This window comes from Pongo pygmaeus, chromosome 10, assembly GCF_028885625.2.
Source record: "Pongo pygmaeus isolate AG05252 chromosome 10, NHGRI_mPonPyg2-v2.0_pri, whole genome shotgun sequence".
Taxonomy (NCBI): Eukaryota; Metazoa; Chordata; class Mammalia; order Primates; family Hominidae; genus Pongo; species Pongo pygmaeus.
The window spans coordinates 51,247,660-51,263,868 of NC_072383.2; the positions used below are offsets into that span (position 1 = coordinate 51,247,660).

At 38.1% G+C, this 16,209-nt stretch overlaps 1 protein-coding gene across 7 annotated transcripts in view; it reads right to left on the minus strand.

Annotated features, from left to right (window-relative positions):
* ATF7 (activating transcription factor 7) overlaps nucleotides 1–16,209 on the minus strand; it is a 113,471-nt gene that overhangs the window by 78,946 nt on the left and 18,316 nt on the right. For 6 of the 7 annotated variants that reach the window (XR_010127806.1, XM_063672778.1, XM_054443219.2 and 3 more), the window contains exon 2: nucleotides 8,863–8,931. Coding sequence is in view for 5 of the 7 variants with exons in the window: in XM_063672778.1 (XP_063528848.1) it covers nucleotides 8,863–8,910 (48 nt within the window). In the remaining 2 variants the exon portion in view is untranslated. Of the gene's footprint in view, nucleotides 1–1,167; nucleotides 1,292–8,862; nucleotides 8,932–16,209 lie in introns of all 7 variants that reach the window. The other variant, XM_063672777.1, reaches the window with a different exon arrangement.

Here is a 16,209-nt window from a genome sequence, read left to right on the forward strand (position 1 = left end):
AAGTTGGTTCGGCATTTCAATCTGCCAGCAGAATCAGCAGTCACACAGGGCACATGGTGTGCCAGACTGGGAATGAGCTAATTTCACAAAATTCTTTCTCATTCTCTTTGTACTTTCACATGACAATTGCAAACAGTCCACATTCTTACCAAAGCACAAATATAAAGGTAGCATATTTCACTGCACAAAGAAATTTCGAAGTAAAAACACAAAGGCACTGTTACAAAGAGATAAACCTCAGAGCTTCTATCTTTTCTCCATGATGCTTTCCTTCTTGAAATCCTATCCTTAACATAATTTTGTGAGATAAAACTTTAAAAAGCAACATCTCCCTACAATAAACTATTAAAACTATTTCTTCTTCACAATTTGTATGTCAATTCTTTGAGATGAGATTTTGAAACAGAAAACCATTCTACCTCAAAAGTAACATCCACGTGCTATGATTTAAAGGACAAGCTCTCTGTGGTTAAATAGATTCAACCCCCAACAGACAAAAGAAAACTAGGCTTGACAGTTAAGATACCCAATTTCTGTTTAAAACATGTGTTATCTTATGATTAGCAAACAAAGAAAAAAAACCCTCAAATTTACGGGTGATTTTAAAAAACATGTATTATTGTACTAAATACACTAGTACAATAGGTACTGAAGCAAAGTGATTAGTAATAGCAAAACAGCACAGAAAATTATAAGCAGAAAATCAGAATAACATTTTTCCCCAAACTAAATACATAACCTTTTCACAAAAATTAATGGAAAGAGGACAAAAATAAAGATATTTTACTTTATAAATAATATTGGCAAACACTATACTTTATGTGTTAAGTTTTTAGACATAACCAAAGGCCTGACATTTAACCAAATGTCGACTAGCACTGTAACTCTTTCAGAAAGGTTTATCATTTGGTTATAAAGACTCTATTGGGATTAAAATCTCAGTATGACTGAACTCCAGAGCATGGGGCTTTTCTTAAAATATTACAAAGTCCACTTTAAAAGAGACTTTGTGCCAGGTGCAGTTGCTAATGACTGTAATCCCAAGTACTTGGGAGCCTCGGGTGAGAGGACTCTTAGGCTAGGAGTTCGAGACCAGCCTGGGCAGCACAGCAAGACCCTGTCTCTAAAAATAAAAACATAAAATTAGCCAAGCATGGTGGTGTGTACCTGTAGTCCCAGCTACTCAGGAGGCTGAAGCGGGAGGACTGCCTGAGCCCAGGAGTTGCAGGCTTCAGTGAGTTATGATTGCACCACTGTACTCCAGCCTGGGTGACAGAACAAGACCCTATCTCTAAAAAAAAAAAATAAAAGTGGCATTGTGTTTAAGGCACATAGTTAAAAAGCTTAAGTTTGCCCAGTCACAACTCTTTTGAGCAGAATGTTGAAATTCTTTTTGTCTTCAGAAAAATCTTCCAGAGAGCATCTCTTGTACCTTATTCATAATGTACAATTTATTGGCATTTCTTTTCCTTTCTAAATGGCCAGGAGGGAAGAAGAGCTCCACAGCCACTGTATGAGGTTAGTAACGGCGCTTTTACTTGTCATTGTACAAAGCCTGTTAAATATTTACAACACAGACAGCAATATCTAGTCCTAAACACCCAGTTGTGAGTTTGAATTTTTTTAGAAATACATCTATGACAAGTTTTCCCCAGCAAAACGCCAGACGACTTTACTAACAGCTTCAAGAGACCCAGCGGGTCCAGAGGAGCAGTTATAGGCCATCTGGTGATTACTTATTATTATTTATACAGCACTGTAGATGTATACACAGATGTGTTATGAATCCACATACAGAGAGGCCCTAACAAGGGCTTCAGACAGAATGCGACTGCTGAGCAAGTCAATCTGCATTAAAGAAATACGCTAACCAGAGGGAGGGAGTACGCCGGCTGCTTTTTAATCTGCTGCATTTGCTGGAAGACTATTTGATAAAAGAATGAAGAATTCTATATAATGACAATATCTTGTAAGTCAACAACCTAGCTATATGCTGTATGTAGTTTTGCCAGAGTGGCAAAGGAAGGATAAATGAAAGACAGGCTCTAAGATTCAGAAGGCACTTTGTAAATTCAGCAGTTTGCAAAAGAAGGGAGTAGGAAAGAGGCCTTTTAACTTAGGAAGAGCTGAGATGCAAAGACAGGATTTTATTTTTTTTCTAACAGGAATGCTCTGAGAACAGTTTCTGGGCTCCCGTTTCAAATATTAAGTTATATCTAAGGAAAACAAGAAGGAATAACTGAAAAATGTCACCTTAATTTCTTGGGTGTAGTACCAATTAGATTCATACAGCCTTTTTTAGGAGAGGCAGACCGGAGCAAGGATGCTTTTAATCTACTGTGCTCTAGTAACATACATATAATTGTTTAAATGTAACATGAAAAACAAAAATAACCAACTACATGTTTCTAAGGGCAAGTGTCAAGAGTATCAGATCTGACATTAAGAAACTTGAGTTTAATTCCTGCTCTTAGCATGTCTACATTTAAAAAATTCCAGTCCCAGACCAAGTGCAGTGGCTTATGCCTATAATCTCAGCACTTTGGGAGGCTGAGGCAGGCAGATCACCTGAGGTCAGGAGTTCGAGACCAGCCTGGCCAACATGGCGACACCTCATTTCTACTAAAAAATACAAAAATTAGCCAGGTATGGTGGTGGGCGCTTATAGTCCCAGCTACTGAGGAGACTGAGGCAGGAGAATCGCTTGAACTCGGGAGGCGGAGGCTGCAGTGAGCTGAGATCGCACCACTGCACTCCAGCTTGGGTGACAGAGCAAGACTCCAACGCAAAAAAAAAAAAAAAAGGAAAAAAAATCCCAGTCCCAATTTTGTCTATATGATGCGTAAGAGTGGTCTACTTCCACCACAGGTTACTGCAGCATCCAGAGAGTGAACTGAAAGTTATTGCAAAGTCAACATAATACAAAAAATAAGGTTAGCATTTGGCCTAATTTGTGTATAATGCCATGTATTTTCAGCTGCCTGACAGCATGCAGGCACTCTTACCAGATGGGAACTAGATGAATTATTGAATGAAATATGAATTATTAAATAAAAATTAGAATTTTAAAAAACTCTTGGCAGAGGATGGGGAAAAAAGGCTTATTTGTTTGCCTGAAATTGCCTTCACCTGTCGAAACATGTAAACATTGCATATACTACCACAAATGGCATTTACCTACCAGAGCCATTGCTTCCCCTTGTAATTCTCCAATTCAAGATGCTTCCCTAACATAAAGAATTAGTAATCACCACCAACTCATTCTTTCCTGCTTTTCTTTTGTACTTACGCCAGATAATAGGGCAACTTGCCAAAGGGACAGAATTAAAGATCCAGAGTCCCACAGTACCAGTATGGCCCATTTAATGGGAGGGCTGGGATAACAGGAATAATCTCTATAGATTTGTGTTATATAGGCAATAAAACATATACCTTTGCAGCATGTCAGCATTTAACCAATCATAGGAGCTATTTGTTGCCTCATATATTACAGAGCAATAGAGATTTAAGGGATAATGTTCATGGAGGCAGAGGATACGAAGCAATAAACAGCTTTGGAGGTTGGTTAAATGCCAAGTGAAGCCAGGACTACAACACCATAAACATTATTCCTATTATATGACAAGATAAGGAGGTACAAGAAGCTGCCCTCAATCCCATCAGAACTAGGGCTCCATCACTATTCTTGGCCTTAGAAAGGAAAAGCAGGCCCCAGAGGTCTATGAGTTAGTTATATGTTTTGTATCTCAGTTAGAAAGATATGAAGAGTATTTCAACCTGTACCTAAATGTCCTCTGGGAGAAGAGAAGAAGATCTGACAGTAGATCTCTTCAGGCAAAAAAAGAGTAATAGTCCCTCAGGGTCACACTGGACAGAGAAATAATCGAAGGATTTTTTCCTTAAAAGGACAGAGGTGGGCTGGGTGTGGTGGCTCATGCCTGAAATCCCACCACTTTGGGAGACCAAGAGGGGCAGACCACTTCCAGTCAGGAGTTCGAGACCAGCCTGATCAACATGGCGAAACCCTGTCTCTACTAAAAATACAAAAAAATTAGCTGGGAGTGGCAGTGGGTGCCTGTAATCCCAGCTACTTGGGAGGCTGAGGCAGGAGAATCACTTGAACCCAGGAGGTAGAGGTTGCAGTGAGCCGAGATTGCACCACTGCACTCCAGCCTGGGCGATAAGAGCGAAACTCCATCTCAGAAAAACAAAACAAAACAAAAAAGGACAGAGGTGATACAAAATAGTTGACAGAAACCTTTCTCACTGGCTAAGAACAAGATGATACTAACTCTCCATGAGTAGTATCTCCTCAGAGGAAATGTGTTCCTGTTTTTAAGGAAATTGACATTCTGATAAGCTGATATGACCAGCTGCTGTTCAAACACTTGATTATGGTAACCAGAAAGACTACTTAAATCTGCATAATTTATACTGCAAACCTGTGTCATGTGCCTGAGAGGGAGGCATAGGAATATGGAATTTGTTGATCCCAGTAATAAAAAACTGGGCAAAGAGCATCCAAAAGCTAAGTTATCTAACTGCGTATATATGAAATAACATCTAAAATTCAAGATTACTGACAGAGACATAGTATTTATTCCTGCTTCCACATACAATGGAACAACTTTATAATCCATATTCAAGTAAAAGTGTCCTCCAAAAGTATAAAAAACTTATAAGACTTCCTATTAATAAATTCAGTACCAAACTATATTTCTATTATTTTCACAACACGAAGCTGTTTTATAGTCACAATGTCTTTAAATAGATGCTATCTTATAAACATTTCAAAAACCCATACAACTCAAATTCAACCAGTCCTCTGCCAAGAGGGTATCTGGGGCACTGTTGCCTTAACAACACTAACCCCATTCTCAGGAGGTAGCTCTATTAACTACTCCTGCTACCACATTCCACAGGGAGGTATTAGCAGGGATATTGCTTTCCCTGAGTTCCTCTTCATGAGGTTGATGAGGCCTCAAGAGAAACAAAAAAATCTCAACAGGAGAATAGGAATAACAGGGCTAAAAAACCCTATCACCTGTCTTTTCCGATAAGAATGCAGACAGCACAACCTTCAGCAGCATTTTTTTTTTAAGTACATGCAGCATATTTAGAACTCAGCTGTGTCACATCAGACTTACTGTTGGGAAGTGGATCATGAACAGAATCCAAAAATAACAGCCATTAAAGACCTAGCAACCAAAACATGTTTATGTATCCATTGAAAGCCTAGTGGTTTTGATTATATAGTGGAGAGCATAATCCACTAGTCTATTTTAGGTGAATTTTCCTTTCACCTTCTCTTAATATTAAGGCACAGGACAATTTCTGAGTTTAGGAATGCATAGGGTAAAGTCTGGGCAAGTAGCAGATATTGACATAATGCAAGGTTCCTATAGTTTTGTTTGCTTTTTAAGAAATAGTGGCCAGGCACGGTGGCTCACGCCTGTAATCCTAGCACTTTGGGAGGCTCAGACGGGAGGATCACGAGGTCAGGAGACCGAGACCATCCTGGCTAACACGGTGAAACCCTGTCTCTACTAAAAATACAAAAAATTAGCCGGGCGTGGTGGCGGGCGCCTGTAGTCCCAGCTACTCTGGAGGCTGAGACAGGAGAATGGCGTGAACCCGGGAGGCAGAGCTTGCAGTGAGCTGATATAGTGCCACTGCAATCCAGCCTGGGCCACAGAGCGGAACTCTGTCTCAAAAAAAAAAAAAAAAAAAAAAAAAAAGTATCCTGAGTTATAATTGTTTTCATTCCTACTTCCTCTACCCAGTGGAAGCCACTGCTTTTTGAGACTTCTATGGTAGCAGGTTCTAAACCACGTCTTGCAAAAATTATCATGGTCCTTATTACCCATCCTGGGATTTACATAGCCTTTTTATTATTCTACCATTTCTGGAAGAAAGAACTTGAATCAATGACAGATGGATTTCAAATAGTTTGAAAGGCTCAAGGTGGCTCCAGAATGAAACCATTCTCAAGGGATATTAAGGAAGTTGGATGACAGGCCAAGGGTAGTTCACTTTACCAAATTTATCTTATCTGCCAGATTTTCACTATTTCATACAACATAAAGCAATCACAGTAAATCTTGTAGAGATCCCAATCTAGAGTTATTTGTTACCAGATAGTGGGAGAAACTTGGAAGAGACTAAATATAACTAAAGAACTATAATCTCACCTGACCATAAAGTTTTGACATGCAAAGGAGGTAAAGGGATGAATCATGCCACCTTCAAAACCTTAAGTTGTACCTTTGTATCCTTTTTCTATGAAATAAGTATCTTGAATCCAAAAGAAAAAGGTAGCAATGTTCCACACTCATCTTCCTACTGAGGGGAAAAAAGCTTTTAGAACCTAAGCTGGAGGTTATAATGAATCCTAATAACCAAAATACCAACAAATAATTCAGAAACAGGAGAGAGCAGCAGGGGAAGGAAATGGCTTATGGTAAGTGGAACACAACCTTACGAGAAGGAACCAAAGTCAAAAGTCCCTACTATTTTCCTACCTCCAGTCCAAAACACAGCAAAACAAATCTGTGACATTTCACAAATTTCAGTAGATACTACTCTTTTCTGATGAGACAGCCTGAAAAGGTGTTATTTATATCTTTCTTCCTCAGAGAGCTTAAGAGATGCTTTTCTCATATATTCCTTATTTTTATCATCTATTTTTACTTCTTTGCGAAGTCCTTGTCTGGGTTGTTTTAAGCATATAACATATAAGAGGAGTTCAGGAGTAGCTTAAACAGTAAGTGAAGAAAAATAATGGTAAGTATTAGAAAAATAAATCTTTTCACCAAAAATGCCTTTTTTCAACTAAAAGCAAGAAGTGAAAAAGGTACAAGGTATCGGTCGTAAGCATCATAGTAAATAGTATTATCTAATTCCATGTAAAAATTTGGAGAGCTAATTTTTAAATTTATTTATTTTGAGACAGTGTCTCGCTCTGCTGCCCAGGCTGGAGTGCAGTGGCATGATCATGGCCCACTGTAGCCTTGAACTCCTAGACTCTCAAGTGATCCTCCTGCATCAGCCTCCCAAGTAGCTGGGACTACAGGCGTGTGCCACCACACCTGGCTAATTTTTAATTTTTTTTTTGTAAAGACAGGGTCTTGCTATATTGTCCAGACTGGTCTCAAACTCCTGAGCTCAAGCAATCACCCTGCCTTGGACTCTGAAAGTGCTGGGATTACAGGCATGAGCCATACCAGGCTAGGAGAGATAATTTTTAGAAATGTATTTCAATAAAGCTGTCTGAAAAGTGAAACAAATGTATTCTATTTTCCCAACTGGCTTTTACTGCAAATATTTATATACATCCATATATAAATGGAGAGAGAGAGAGAGAGAGATATATATATATCTCCATTTATATATGTATATATGAAATCACATGGGGAAACATATAGTAAATAATAAAGTTGAAAACTTTGACATGAAAGGAAATACACCCTAGGATGGCAAATACTGCAGAATATGATGCCTTTGTTGGTCTTTTGTCAAAATTTTAGCATTTACTGGAATTTGGAATCTTCCTTCTGTTCATTCCTTGTCACCACCCCCATTTTATCTACCTCTCAAATTCTTAGGAATCTCTGAAATTTAACTCTTCTTTTTGCCCAGATATTTACAATGTTTAATATAACTAGTGTGTAATCTCACACACCACCAGTAAGTGTCAGTGGACAGTCACATGACATATTCCTAAGTTAACAGAAACTCAATCCTTTGAGTTCTATAAAACAAATTAATGAAGGCAAATAAAACTTCCTTTGTATTCCTTTCTTCATCCTTTGTGGAACATGGCAATAGAGGAAGGTCTAGGAAGAAGAGTTAAGAAGATGCAAAATGAAAAAAAGGCAATTTCAACAAAATTACTTTATTAAAAAAGCATATGATGAAAAATGACATACAATATACACATATGAATATAATTACGTGACAGCCGACATACAAAACAATGCATTTATGGCATTAGACAGAGAAAATGTTTATATAATACTGTGAGATCTCAAGTTCTCTACTGGATTTGTCTTTCCTAGATAGATATCTGCTGTAGCTGCTAACAATGATTTTCTGGATCAACAGTCAAAAGAAATGTTTTTTTTTTCCTTATTTAAAAAATCCAAATAGATTCTGGCAAATTGAGGTTCACAATGAGTGGGTACATTATCAACTGCCTCTCCAAATATGTTAAGCAGACTTTTATATCCATGCAGGTTGAAGAGAAAACATTTCTTTTTTTTTTTTTTTGAGATGGAGTTTCGTTCTTGTCCCCCAGGTTGGAGTGCAGTGGCACAATTTCGGCTCACTGGAACCTCCACCTCTCGGGCTCAAGCCATTCTCCTGCCTCAGCCTCCTGAGTAACTGGGATTACAGGCATGTGCCACCACACCCAGCTAATTTTGTATTTTTAGTAGAGACGGGGTTTTGGCCAGGCTGGTCTCGAACTCCTGACCTCAGGTGATCTGCCCATCTTGGCCTCCCAAAGTGCTGGGATCACAGGCGTAAGCCACCGCGCCCGGCATGAAGAGAAAACATTTCTAAACTTGCTTTGTATTTAGATGGACAGCTTTAGAAAGGAGGAGAGAGCAACATGTATTTTTCCACACTGTGTGGTGGGAAACAAACACCAGTAGAATACAATATGGAAGAGAGCAAGGCAGATTTCATTACGGTAGAGTGCCTACACTTCCCCATAACTTGGATTTACACACTGCAAATCCTCTGATCTGATTACCTCCAGTGATCACGTAAAACACCGGCTTTAAACTCTTTGCCTTAGTGATAAAACAGCCACTTTGATTCACAACGAGACATTCACAATAAAGTATATTGTAAACGTACCTGTCCACAGCCCGGGGCATTGCACACAAACGGTCTGTCGTCTCCCATATTTCATATAGCAGAGCGGAGCTGAGGAGGGGGAGGTGAGGGAAAAAGTTATGTTAAATATGCTGGAGCAAAAAAAAAAAAGTGCTTCAAAAATATCAACCCTAGAAACAGGTGTTCCACGAATGCCATCTATCAAAGTTGTAAACACAGGCTACTTTGGGGAGACCCATTAGACAGGTGGCATATGATCTACTGTGTCTCAATTGAAACTTTTAATTAGAAAGATTGAGATCTAAATAGTCAAGGAATTTCAAACCTTTGCTAGATTTTCCCTCTTTCTACTAACAGTATATAACACACTTCTCCAATCTGTTGAATTACAACTAGTGCAGTTCCTTATGTCAATAAATTCACTGAATGCTCGATGCGGAAGCCATATTTCTGAACTAGAGAAGACCAAAATTTGTCATTTAATTAATTAAGGGATTATAGGAGGGGTGCTCCATTTTACAGGGCCATAATCTGGCTCCCTGGTGTATAACCTACGAGACTGTTGGCAAGGGCTGTTTATCCCATATTATTGCCAAAGAAAACAAAGCACCCATCCTATTGGGCTACATGGGAAATGGTTTTCATTAATAAAAAAATAAAAATAAAAACTGGGAGCCTCCTCCTCCCCCCACCAATCATCTGTGGCAAATGGAGAAGTATCGATGCCCTTCCCCCCTCTGATTCTATTTACGGCTAGGTTTTTAAAGGCAGCAATAAAACAAATGTCGACTCTTTGGGGGTTTACTGGGTGAATATGTTCCTGCTGTTTGTGCTGCTTTCGGCCAGTGTTCTTGGGCTGCTGTGTTACAGCCAACAGATGTGTGCTGCTGCAGGGGATGAAAGAAATGGCACTAAAAGGCATCACCATCTATCCCTTCTATTTCTCTGAAGACTTTAACAGGGTTTATACTGTTTTTTAAATTATTGAAGCTAAACTCTCAAAGTGTTTATTGAAATTCTTTGTTGAAGAACAATAATTCCAATCTGAATATATGGGAGAAATTTCTCATATTCCAACTAGGAATAAAAATAGAAGTGGAGATGGATAAAGATTAGAAATGCAAATCATAGTAAAAAACAATTCCTAAAAGATAAACCGTATTTTGGAAGGTGGAAGAGAAAAATGGAGTGGGGGGTAAAAATAGTCTTATAAACTCCTAAAGGATATTTTCAAACATCCTTCCATGAAACAGAAAGGTACACAAAAGAATACGAACGAGGGAAGATGAGAGAGGAACTACAATTTGAATATGCCTGCAAATGACTTCAGAACTGTAACCAAATTTCAAATTTTTATCTTGGAAATAAACTGAAATGTCAGGACAATCTGTCAGGCTCGCGTTGAAATAAAATGTTAACGTGCTAGACTGAATCTGGTAATCGGAAAACCATGCTTAAAACTCAGAGGGTAGCTAGGTAACATCTCTCCTACTCTCTTAGGACTCACTCTGGGGTTAGAAACCAGTATTTCTGGTTGTCTAATCAGTAATTCCACAACTAATCGGTGTTTAAAATTGTGGGGTGCCCCATAAAATAGAAGGGGTTTCTTGGTCATCTTTCAGTGTGATAGAAACATGGTCTAACTAGGAAGGAAAATGATGCTACAGCACTGCTGTAATGGAACAGAGCCTATACGTACATACATGTACACAGATTTATATCACATTTAGCCAGGATAAATTGCTTCAATAAATTCTGTTCCTAGGAGAGGCCAGCTCAAGCTGATGATTGGGTACTGGGAAATGAGAGCTTCATTCTTCTTCACACAGCCCCAGGATGAGGGGGGTTTTCTGGTTGGTTTGTTTGTTTTAAATACATGATTTTTTTTTTAGCACTTTTAGGAACTACAACATGGTACAAAAAATAAATACAAGTAAACAAAAGTAAATAAATGCAATGACCAGGGCAATTAAGGCTGAAAACTTAGAGCATGTCTGGAAAGCAATTCATCTCTGGAAAAATTCCTAACTCCTGTGCTAGAGATAATTTCACTACATGTCCCAGAATCTGCTTTCCTAATATAATCACAAAATGAGAATTTTATTTCAACAAGGTCCTCTAATATATTTTCAATCAGAAAGTAAACTACAAGGGCTAGAGTAGACATAACACAAGGATCAGGCAGGATTCCTTACTTTTATCTTGGTTCTGTTATTTGATGCTAAATTTTCTCATTTTTCTACCTATTTAGAGGATGGAAAGAGTTCTGGCTGAGAAGTGGGACAGTATTGGCATAGGAAGTGGTGAAATAAATTCTGGAATGGCTTCCCTCAAACCACAAAATTCAAAATGTAACTTGGCTTTGCACAATCACATCACACTATATGGCTTCCAAATTTTATTTAGTGGCACACTTACTAGAAAATAGAGATGAAAAATCATGACTTTCTGAAAGAAAAAAAGCAAAAACAAAAAATTTTTGGGGAAAAAAGCATTAAAATCTAACAGAAGTAAGTGTTTTCATTGCTCTTAAATATTCAACTGACAGCCACTAACTAGGATTTCCTGCTTCCTTCTAAATTTGCTGGCCTTTGTTTTACCATTTTCACCAAAGGGAGATCACAATGAGAGGAAGAAGCCTCTCTTCTTAAACACCCACAATTATTCTTAAATCTTTCCCTCAATCTCTTGCCTCTTGTCATTTCCATTATTCTTGTTTAAAAATTTTTTCACTCTAAAGTGATTTTTAAAATTTAAGTATTTAACAAAAATAAGAATGAGCTGTCTCCCCATTAAAAAAAAAAAACCCAGATAACATCTTTTTAAAAAAAATTTCTCCTTCACTCCTAGTCTGCTGCATCAATTGCTACATATAAAGAATGTCATTTTGCTGATTTCTATCTAACACTTAAAACAAATCTTTAATTATCAGTGAGGTCTCACTGATGCCATCTCAAAAACAAAAAGCAACACATTTCTCTAGTGTAAACAGACTGAGACATAAAGTGAAATCTTGAAAAACAATGCTGCCACTCACTAGAATTTAACTCACAGCTCATTTATAACTACACTGCTTGACAAACAGATCATGTGTCTGGGCATGGCACTCAGTGTGTCATCTCCTTCCCAACCTATTCTTCAGGATGAAACATAAGCATTTTATAGAACTAAACAATAAATGACAGAAGAGGGATACACACATTAAGAAGCACTGACAAGGAGAAGTGGGATGCTTTCAGCAAAGATCTTAGAACAGGGAAGACAAAGATGCATAAAAAAGCTGCCCTAGAGGCCAACATCTGCAGAAAAGCCTCAGGTACTCAGTCATCAGAATTTTTTAAATGATTAAAAAAACTTAATACTTACTCAAAAGAGAAAGTTACATAAATACTGGGAGAGAACTGAAGAAAACCCAAGATTTACAGAATGATTTTTAATAACTGAGATAATTTCATAAAATCTGTTAGTTTTGTTAGAGACAGAGGTAGATCCTAAAATGGTCACTGTGTAAGAAAACAGATTATTTATGTATATCTAGATATATGTCTGTATCTATATATTTTAATAGACTAAGCATGGAGTCTGTCACTGAGGACTACAAAGTAAATTCTCTAAACCTGGTGTGATATTACCATTACAATATAATTTAATAAGAAAAAAGAATGTAGATATGGTGTGATGTGATCATTTCTCTAGTAACCAACTAATGTTAATAAGATGGCCCAACTCTAAGCAAGGAATAAAAGCCACATACAAACACATCCAGGGGCCTCTTATCAGGTTCCTAATGACAAAAAGCAGATACTGCTAGGTACAAAAAAATTAGAAGGATAATGCACTGTAAGTATCAAAGAGTCATAAAAATCTAGAAGATGTTAAGACTAGCTATCATTCATTCATTCATTCAGAAACCACTAATAAGGAACTACCAAGTGCTAAGCAAAGTGGATATAAAAACAAAAACACAATAGGCCTTTACACAAAAATAATATTTTACTGATCTGTCATGAAAAAAATCATCATCATTAAGAATGATGGCTTAGCCGGGCGCGGTGGCTCACGCCTGTAATCCCAGCACTTTGGGAGGCCGAGGCGGGCGGATCACGAGGTCAGGAGATCGAGATCATCCTGGCTAACACGGTGAAACCCCGTCTCTACTAAAAATACAAAAAATTAGCCGGGCAAGGTGGCGGGCGCCTGTAGTCCCAGCTGCTTGGGAGGCTGAGGCTGGAGAATGGCGTGAACCCGGAGGGCGGAGCCTGCAGTGAGCAGAGATCGCGCCACTGCACTCCAGCCTGGGCAACAGCGAGACTCTGTCTCTAAAAAAAAAAAAAAAGAATGATGGCTTAATTTACAAGTTCAATTAGTCAGAGGTTGATCAGTATACACATCATGTGTAAATGACGCTATGTATATGGTCATTTACCAAATTATTTTGCTAGCAACTCCGCATTATAAAAAAGAGGAGTTAACAGTCTTAGTAAAAGATTTAACAAGGAGCCAGGCACGGTGGTTCATGCCTGTAATCCCAGCACTTTGGGAGGCGGAGGTGGGCAGATCACCCGAGGTCGGGAGTTTGAGACCAGCCTGACCAACATGGTGAAACCCTGTGTCTACTAAAAATACAAACATTAGCCAGGCGTGGTGGTGCATGCCTGTAATCCCAGCTACTTGGGAGGCTGAGGCAGGAGAATTGCTTGAACCCGGGAGGCAGAGTTTGCAGTGAGCCGAGATTGCGCCATTGCACTCCAGCCTGGGCAACAAGAGTGAAACTCTGTCTCAAAAAAAAAAAAAAAAAAAAAAGATTTAACAAGGAAGAAGTTTGAAATTAATAACCGTAATTTGCTTTTTGGATTATACACATTTAGTAAGTTTTAAAATTCATTAATTTACCAAATATTTTACTCAGTGCCTAAGCACAGTGCCATATGCCCTAGGCCCAAGTAATTCAAGAGTAAATGAGACAGACATGATTTCTGCCCTCATAGAGCTTATTTACATTCTAAAAGGAAGAAACAAGTAATAAGCAAGTAAGCAAAATAATTTTAGATTAACAGCAGATAACTGCTATTAAAGGAAAATGAAATGGTGATGTGTTAGTGACTGGGTGAGGGTTATTTTAATTTTCTGACTAGAAAGGGAATGGCTGCATTATCTGTAATCAAAAGGGGTATGGGGTAGAATATAGAGATCTAGATTAAAACTTCAGGAAGCCTTTCTTCTCACAACACAGTAGATATTCAATAAATATTCACTGATTTAATATTTAATAAATATTTAAAGTCTATATTAAGTTAGCACTTAACTTCAGGTTTCTGCAGAAAGCTGCTGGATCCACAAAATATTTGCTATGCAGGTATTTATGTATTTAAGGCTACACATATTTTAAATCCATATTTATGACTATGTTGTGCCTAAGGCACTTTATATAACCACAGCCAACCAAGTCTATGCTTTTATCACCCAAATAACATGAGGCTCTGTAGTTTTTGGTTACGGTGCTAAAAATGGAAAGAAAGGAGAAATTTGTCAAGTTAACCTCTAATCAAACCTTGAAAACAAAACCTCACCTAGAGCTATTAAGATACATACATATTCAAGTACAAGAGAATGCCAATAGAGTATGCAGCAGAAAGGGCACTTTTTTTTTTTTTGAGACAGAGTTTCGCTTTTGTTGTCCAGGTTAGAGTGAGTGCAACGGCACGATCTCAGCTCACCGCAACCTCCGCCTCCCGGATTCAAGCGATTCTCCTACCTCAGCCTCCCAAGTAGCTGAGATTACAGGCATGCGCCACCACGCCTGGCTAATTTTGTATTTTTAGTAGAGATGGGGTTTCTCCATGTTGGTCAGGCTGGTCTCCAACTCCAGACCTTAGGTGATCCACCTGCCTCGGTCTCCCAAAGTGCTGGGATTACAGACATGAGCCACTGTGCCTGGCCTGGCACTTTTTTTTTTTTTTTTAATTTTATTATTATTATACTTTAAGTTTTAGGGTACATGTGCACAACGTGCAGGTTTCTTACATATGTATACATGTGCTATGTTGGTGTGCTGCACCCATTAACTCGTCATTTACATTAGGTATATCTCCTAATGCTATCCCTCCCCCCTCCCCCCACCCCACAACAGTCCCCGGTGTGGGATGTACCCCTTCCTGTGTCCATGTGTTCTCATTGTTCAATTCCCACCTATGAGTGAGAACATGCGGTGTTTGGTTTTTTGTCCTTGCGATAGTTTGCTGAGAATGATGGTTTCCAGTTTCATCCATGTCCCTATAAAGGACATGAGCTCATCATTTTTTATGGCTGCATAGTATTCCATGGTGTATATGTGCCACATTTTCTTAATCCAGTCTATTGTTGTTGGACATTTAGGTTGGTTCCAAGTCTTTGCTATTGTGAATAGTGCCGCTATAAACATACGTGTGCATGGGTCTTTATAGCAGCATGATTTATAATCCTTTGGGTATATACCCAGCAATGGGATGGCTGGGTCAAATGTTATTTCTAGTTCTAGATCCCTGAAGAATCGCCACACTGACTTCCACAATGGTTGAACTAGTTTACAGTCCCACCAACAGTGTAAAAGTGTTCCTATTTCTCCACATCCTCTCCAGCACCTGTTGTTTCCTGACTTTTTAATGATCGCCATTCTAACTGGTGTGAGATGGTATCTCATTGTGGTTTTGATTTGCATTTCTCTGATGGCCTGGCACTTTTATATAGTACTTTTGGGAGTACATATTTGGACGATCTTTCTGGAAGGCAATTTGGCAATATTTACATTAAATGTCTTAAAATGTTTTATATCCTTTGAACATTTCATTCTTCTTTCAGACTCTCTATTCTAAGGATAAAATCAGACGTGGACCATTTTTGCATTGAATGTTTAACCACAGTCATCTTTATGACCAAAAAAGAACAAGAATTAAATTAAATAAGAACGGATAAATATAAATTAAGGTACTGCCTTATAATAAACCATCTTTAAGTTATAAAAGAATAACATTTTGAAAACAAAAAATATGAGAAAATGCTGTATGTTAAATGGGAAAAAAAACAGAATATAAAATTGTACATGCACCATAACTGTAAATCTACAAAAAAGCAAACAAAATAATAAGCCTAGAAAAGATAAAGGAATTAACATCAAAATGTTAATAATGGTTATCTCTGGATAATGGTATCCTAGGTGATTCTATTTTCTTCTTTGTACTTTTAGTATTTTTCAAAGTCTCTACAATAATCACAGATTGCTTTTAATAAATCAAAAAATTAAAATGTAATCTAATAAGAAAAAAGAATGCAGATATGCATGACTGAAAAAAGTCTGAGTTGGCCAGGCGCAGTGGCTCACTTCTGTAATCC